At 48.2% G+C, this 7,549-nt stretch overlaps 1 protein-coding gene across 2 annotated transcripts; it reads right to left on the reverse strand.

Moving 5' to 3' along the window:
* Positions 1–3,522: 3,522 nt before the first annotated feature.
* On the reverse strand, positions 3,523–6,087 carry LOC119312367 (F-box/kelch-repeat protein At4g05080-like). 2 transcript variants are annotated; one of them, XM_037588096.1, is made up of 4 exons: positions 5,884–6,087; positions 5,679–5,807; positions 4,068–5,251; positions 3,523–3,644 (listed from the first exon to the last, which is right to left on the reverse strand). In XM_037588096.1, exon 3 carries the CDS (start codon positions 5,240–5,242, stop codon positions 4,100–4,102), a length of 1,143 nt encoding a protein of 380 aa, XP_037443993.1. In that variant the 5' UTR covers positions 5,243–5,251; positions 5,679–5,807; positions 5,884–6,087; the 3' UTR covers positions 3,523–3,644; positions 4,068–4,099. The 2 variants fall into 2 exon arrangements, with proteins under 2 accessions (XP_037443993.1, XP_037443992.1); XM_037588095.1 differs by lacking the exon at positions 3,523–3,644 and having other exon boundaries at positions 3,859–5,251.
* Positions 6,088–7,549: the final 1,462 nt, after the last annotated feature.

The raw sequence follows: 7,549 nt of genomic DNA on the forward strand, positions 1-7,549 counted from the left end.
GTGGCGGGGTCGCTGGAATTATAGCAGTAGCGTGTCTTAGAGGTGCCGCGCTATTGCTACTTTCCTTTCAGCAGCGTGTTCTGGTGGAGCGCGCTACTGATAAATTGCAGCAGCGCCCTATTTTAAAACTCACTCCTGGTAAGATCCTGTGTATAGGCTTTTTCCTAGTAGTGTTACCTAGTTGCCACGTGTGGTCCAACCATAGTTGCCGTGTGTGATTAACTACTTGCCACATATGGTCAAACAATAGTTGCCATGTGTGTTTATCTAGTTGCCACGTGTGATCCAACCATAGTTGTCATGTATTGTTAATCACAGTTGCCATGTGTGTTTATCTGGTTGCCACGTACGCGCAACTACAGTTGCCATCTAGCAAAGAATCACAGTTGCCATGTGTGCTTACCGAGTTGCCACGTTCGCCTAACTGTAGTTGCCATCCACAACGTATGAGTGTCGTGTGGGCGAAAAGCAGTTCGCCCACACACGCATGAACTAGGTGGCTGGCTGTGTGGGCAGAAACTAGTTCGCCCACACAGCGCAGCTGGCAAACAGCGTGGTGCGAGCGTGTGGGCAAACTCTTCAACACCCAGACACCAGCCCCGTCCTACGTGACACACCAAATCCACCTTTTCGTATCAAGATTCGTGTAAAAGACAGTGAACGACGATCCAGACGTGTGGGCGAGTTGAGGAGGCGTTAGTGTTTCCGTTAACTATGCTCATAAAAGCCTAATAAGAATCGACTAAATCAATCGGGGAGTAGCTGAGTCTTCATATGAAGAGCAAACATGTCATAGTTATCCATGTATTTTCTGTTTTTTTTATCATGGATGTTGTTATCATAGTTTCTATTTTTTTCGGCTGGCTCAAACACTTTGTTTAATATTAAAAATCCAATTTTGCCCACTGCTCAATTCAGCTCTTAATTTTTTGTGTAAATGGGTTAGACAATGCACTTCTAATAATTAAATTGTTATCCTAGGAATATTTTAAAAAATATTGTACTTATCATCTCAGATAATCCTTATTTATTAATTAACAAACATAATGTGACAGACGTCTATGCGTGCGTTACACGTGCATACTTAATATCTGCATCAAAAGAGAAAAAAGAAATAGATGACAAAATAAAATGTTTACGCATTGCACGTTTCTTGACCAAAATTGCACACAACTTAAAATAAAATGTGTGCTATGCAGCTAACAAATTTCCGTATTTACTGTGGTTCTAGAAATCGTCTTTATCTTTAATTAACCGCTAGATACAGATTCAACACTCAAAATAGTTAGGTGCTTCCTGGGCCAAAAAAACAGCTGATTAAAGAATCAACTAAGTCTTCACTTACTCCACCCACGAACCAGACATTGGAAATGACGCCAGATCGAGCAATGCTACCCTACTTCTCCATTCTCCAGAACTAAGCACAGAAGCGTGAATGATTTTAAGAGCATCTCCAGCCGTTCGCCCCCAGGGTGGCGAAAAAAAGCCGTCTGAGAACGAACCGGCGCAAGTTTGGCGCTTGGGGGCGACTTGGTCCCTAGTCGTCGCCCATCAGGTCGCCCTGAGTTCTTTGAAATTATGTAGAAACCTGTGCAAACTCCTTGTCGTTGTTGAGGACGATGACGCCGCCTTCCTCGCGGCCGCGTCGCCGGGCCTGTCGCCGGTCCTGGAGCTCCGCGTACGCCTGGCGCTGACGGCGCACCTGCTCGTGGATGTAGTCCTCCTTCGCCCATTTTAGGGCGACCTCGTCGTCGGGGGCCACCATGTCAGCGTGCTCCGGCTTCATTGGGAGCAGGCCTGGCTCGGGCTTCGGCCTGACCAGGCGAAGGGAGCGCGGGGAGGGGTGGGCACCCTCGTTGATGACGAGGGCGCCACTGCGGGTGCGGCGCCGCTGCGGTGTCTCCTCCGGCTCTGTCTTGACGGGACGGAGAGCCGGCGAGCCGGCGAGCCGGAGCCCGAGGACGAGGACGTCGGCTGCATTCGCCACGGCGTCCAGGAACTGCCGCAGCAGCGAGAGAAGGACGGCCGCGTCGGGTACTCGAGGCGCGGCACGTTGCCGGTTTCGATGTGGTCGAGGATGGCCTCGAGGGTGCGGCCGGGGACGCCCCACCACTCGCGCCATCCTTCGGCGTTCAGGCGGCCGTGGGGAATGACGCTGTCGACAGAGGCGATCTGCTCCTCGCGGCGGCGCTCGAAGTACATCGTCCACAGCGTTTCACTGTCGGTCGCGTACCTCGGCTCGTTCTGCTGCTCCTCCGTCAGGGAGGAGCGAATGCGGGCGATCTCCGCCCGCCGTGCCGCCCCTTCGGGCACCGGCGGCACCGGGACGTAGCCGGTGCTCAGCCTCCACGCCCCCGGCCTCGTAGAGGAGGCGCGCCTCCGGCTCTTGGAGGTGGCGGCGGCCGAAGCCGTTCGCCGCTGCGCCATCGCCTGGAAATTTCTCGGCCATCTTTGCTTCGCTCGTCGGCGGAAGGGGGGAGAGGGAGAGGGATGTTTTTGTGAGGGCGGGTGCAGGGGGAGGTTGTGGCATAGCCCCAGCAGGGCGGCGCGTGGCGGGAACCGGCAGGATGTGCGTCGGCGGCGCCTTCACTGCGCCGCCCGTGAGGCATCAATGGAGCATCAATGGAGGCTGACCGGCACGGCAGCCTTAGCCAACCTTGGCATTGATTCCCGCGGGAACCGAGGCGATGAGGGCGACGAAGCGGCGTCTCGCTGACTGGGCAGGCCCGCCCCCATTCGCGTCAAAACCCCCGCCCCGGCGCCCCCGGGCACCCTAGCGCGCCGGGTTCGGCCTGGGTCCGCCGGCACTAACTTCGGCTCAAATCGCTGACTGGGCAGGCCCGCCCCCATTCGCGTCAAAACCCCCGCCCCGGCGCCCCCAGGCACCCTAGCGCGCCGGGTTCGGCCTGGGTCCGCCGGCACTAACTTCGGCTCAAACCGGCTCTTGGGGGCGTGACTGGACCGTTTTTTCGACGCCGGCGCAAAGAAATCGCCTTGGAAGACCGTGTTGGGGGGCGCCGGGCACCCTAGCGCGCCGGGTTCGGCCTGGGTCCACCGGCACTAACTTCGGCTCAAACCGGCTCTTGGGGACGTGACTGGACCGTTTTTTCGACGCCGGCGCAAAGAAATCGCCTTGGAAGACCGTGTTGGGGGGCGTGACTGGCGGAGGAACGAGAGGAGTACCTAGATCTACGATGCAAGATAGCCGCCACGGCTGGCTGGATGGGAAGGAACCTTTGTTGGGCCAGGAGGAGAAGGAGCTGTCTTGTCTTGTTTCATTCTTATCGTCCCAATTGCTCAAAAAAATCATTTCGTCCCAAATATCCCACGCAGTTTCAATCATAGTTTTCTCAGGATTAAAAGAATTCTAAAAAAATAGCTCTAAATTATGAATATAACAGGTAGCAAAGCCAACAGACTTTGATATTACATCATGCATATGATATATATATTCTAAGATTCATCTTGAGCGCCTTGAAGCATTGAAGTTGGAAACTTTCAGTACTATGGCACATAGTCGACCTTTATATAGGTCAGTGAACCTTGGAATATTTAGAATCTCCGAGAGCCTTTGCCTGTAGTGTACTGATGCTATATGAGAGCACCTTCTCGCCATTTTGGTCAACAATGATAACCAGCTCCCTCTCCAAGTCAAAAGCAAGGATGTCATAATCATAATAACATAATCCTTCATTATTAGTGCAAAGCTATTTGGGGGTCAAGAAAACTGTGGTTACAAACTCGTTTGCAGCTGCGGAACCTAATACTTCAAGCACCTTGATTCTACCATATAAGCATTAGTTGTGCCAAAGCAACTCCAATATAACATGAGACTAAAGCATGACAAGATTACAGGAGTTCTCCCAGCCACTAGACAAAAAACACTAATTTAAATGTAGCCCTGTTTTAACTCCAGATTTTCATAACATCAACCACGCTAGCACAAGTAAGACCAGAGTTGACAGGGGAAATGAGAAGTGCCAACTAGATGAACAGAAAACATGACGAAGCGAATAATCCAGTACATACATAACAGCTGGTTGGTACAGCTAATGTACAAAAGGTACCTAGAGATTGCAGCATTCATAGGGTAAATATGCTAGCATTTATCTTGAGCTGTTTGAAGCATTGAAGCTGGAAACTTGCCGTAGGATGGCACGTAGAGTCGACTTCGATATACGTAACCGAACCCTGAAATCTTTAGAATCTCTGAGCCTTTCCCAGTACTGATGCTAAATGAGATGAGCTTATGATCAATTCTGTCAACAAGGATAACTAGCTCTCTCTCCAAGTCAAAATCGTGGATGTCATAATCGAAATACCAAAATCCATTATGATCAGTGCGGAGCAACAAGTCCCTCCCAAATACATTGTTCATACTCAGACGATGCCTCACCACCCAACTGTCGGTGCCTTCCAAACTCCAAATCCGCATCATACAACCATCAAATTCTTGTTGTGCGTAGCATAAGACCCCTGATGATTGGCAAAGACACCCACTACACCAAGAAAACATCCCCGGATCATTTGGAAATCCTGGCAGCTGAATGATCCTCTGACTAAGCAACTGCGTACATGGGTCGGGTGCATCGATTGCCAGAAGGACATGCTCCAATAGATGACTCACATACAGCACGCCATTCATTAAGCGTGAACTACCATCAAATCCAGTTTCACTTTTCCAGCGACAACTAGACCATGTGAAATTCTCGGAGAAAAAAACCTTAACTTCAGTGAAGTCTTCACCAGCCATGGAAGACTGGCACTGGAAGCTGAAGACATGGAAGTGTTGAGACCATGATGGATCAAAACACAACACAATGTCACAAAAAGAGCTTGACGGTCCAGGTTCAGTATTTGGAAGTGACATCCACTCTTGAGTTGCCGGATTGCACACAATAACGTGGGATATATCTGCAAAATACTTTCTAATACCACCATGATAACAAAGAAGTAGGCCATTGCTGCAATCCATAAGCTGTAGGTCCTCATAACATGGCACAAAGCTAAGTGTTGTGTCAATTTCTTTGTCGCTTGAGGGAAGGCTAACGAGATCGATACCAGTGTGGTATTCAGGTATTTGGTAGAAGAGACCAACGGGAGTTCTTGGGAACTTCTTGCGGTAGTGTGGATCAGATGACAAGGCATGCCAAGACTTGCAGACACATTTGAAGCGGCAAAAGGACTTCAGCGGTAGCCAAGACAAAATCTCCACAACCAGGTCATCAGTTAGCAAAGACATGGATAACTCCTGCTTGGGTTACATATAAAGAAAAGTAAAAAATTATTTAAAACTTAGAAACATAAGAGGCTGTAAATATTTATAAGTGACTAACAACTTAAAAGGTAAAAATGCCCAACATGTAAGAAAAGCTGAGCTGAATCAACAATTTTTTTAGAATATCTAATCATGGAATGCAAACTCAAAACATAGGTATTTTAATCTAAATCCTATTCAATTATAACTGCAGGCAGCCAGAGACTGAGGATGCACATTCCCCTTTACCCGTATTTTTGGGTTAACATCAGGCTTCACAAATGAGCGAAACCACAAAACATATGTGATTATAGCTATGCCGCATGGACCGAGAGACAAACATAGGGGTCGCCATTGCACAACAAAAAGAAGACAAGGGAACGCTGCTGTTTCACAATAAGTCGGCAGTTATGGCCCGAACCTCAGATCTCTTTTGCAGCTGCAGCAGGAAGACGAGTGGGGAATCGGGAACTGCACCAGTTCATACGAGGAGCTAGGGCGACGGCAATCCAGGACGGCGGAATGCCCCGGGGGAAGAACCAGGGTCCATCTGCACGAGCTCAGATCAGAAACATCGCCTGAGGAGAAAAGGGGGAAATTGGAAGAGCTGAGGCCTGAGGACTCACCACGCGCTGGTTGCCTCCGGTACTCGACGAGGCGGCAAGCGCGAGCGAGGCCGCTGGGGTGGGTCGGCGAGGCGGGCAGCTCGATGTTGCGGGAAGCAGCGGCCGCGCCGGAAAATGGGTCTCCGGTGGAAGAGGGGACTGGCGGCGGCGTTGGACTGAGAGTGAGGCTGCTCACTGTGGCTAGGTGTGGAGAGGCTCGTATTGGGCCGGACCGTGTCCCTCGAGCGTGTTTGGAACGGGAAATCTACGACCTAAAATAAACACGAAAACCCACACCCTTTGGAGTTTTTTTTAAAACACCCTTTGGAGTTTTTTTTAAACACCCTTTGGAGTTTGAAATGGTGTAAAAATACCGTTGAAGTTTGAAGTGCTCTGAGTACCTCATTTTGCACAAGAGTATTTAAGATTCAATTTGCACCACACACAGTACGGGCCTAGACCGTTTAACGGAACTAAGCTGCTGATTCGGACATTGACGATGTCATGGCAAATACAAGTTTTCTGATGTGATTGTGTATCAAGGCGGGTTGTCAAATGTTTTCAAGCTGGCCTCTCTTTGCCCCTTGTGTCTAGTAGTGGGGCTTCAGCAAAAATTAAGTGGGGCCCAAATTAATCTTTGAGAGAGTTGATGGGTCCTTAGCCCTAACTAGCTAGGGGGGTTGTAAAAAAAAACTAGTTAGGGGGGCATAGCCTACAAGTGATCAGTATGAACTACGAAGTAATAATCTGAAGACGAAGGAAATATTCATGGGAAATTGGGTCAGCTTGATTTTGACCGGGTCAACAACTTCTGAAGGGCTCTTTAATTTAATTCTTTTAATTCCCTATATGTTCCTATTTTAAAGTTTTTTCCTTCCATTGAGATATTCAATTTTGAATTTGTTTCATGATTTTGACCGGGTCAACGATTTTTCATAGTCGGGAGCAACCGGCCTATGAAAATATATCTATCCCGCGCATTCTCACACCACCTAGAAAAAAAGTGTCACCATGTGATACTATAGCACCAACATAGTACATCCAGCCACCTATGCAGAAATTTCCTCATATAAATATATGTTGGCTAGCGGGTAACGCAGAACCACATCAAAAGGCCCATCAAATCACCTCATGATAAAAAAAATTAAAACACACTCCGTCATCTCACCCATCTGTCAAACTAAATATTCCATCAGTTTCAACATATAAGGGGTATTTTTTGGAAGTCAAATATAAACTTTGACCAAGTTCAGAGCAAAAAAATATCGACATCCACAATAATAAATCCAAAAATATGAAAATTCATTTCATGATGAATCTAATCATATCGATGTGATATTATGAATTTTGATATATTTCTCTACAAATTTGATCAAATTTAAAAGGTTTGACTTTTCAGAAAAGTAATACACTTTATATTTTGAAACTTCCTTTAAGAAACCCAACAACACCAACAACGCAGCAAAGCGCACCAACCCTTTTGGTAAATGATTAAACGACCTACATGCAACTGATTTGTACATGAACCTGCGACCCCGTGGTATTCGTACGCTATCCTAACCACCGCATCCCCCTTACCTGATGTGCTCATTCACATCTTCTTCCTTCTGGACAAGACTTGCCTGCTCCCACCGCGTGTGCCCATCTGTACTCCCGTGTACGTGGCTTGATTTAATTGAAACAAAAT

Source organism: Triticum dicoccoides, chromosome 5B (assembly GCF_002162155.2).
Source record: "Triticum dicoccoides isolate Atlit2015 ecotype Zavitan chromosome 5B, WEW_v2.0, whole genome shotgun sequence".
In the NCBI taxonomy this organism is placed as follows: domain Eukaryota; kingdom Viridiplantae; phylum Streptophyta; class Magnoliopsida; order Poales; family Poaceae; genus Triticum; species Triticum dicoccoides.

What these genes read in the sequence shown, in the direction of transcription:
- LOC119312367 (XM_037588096.1), bottom strand. Translation starts at nt 5,242, where the DNA reads ATGTCTTTGCTAACTGATGACCTGGTTGTGGAGATTTTGTCTTGGCTA.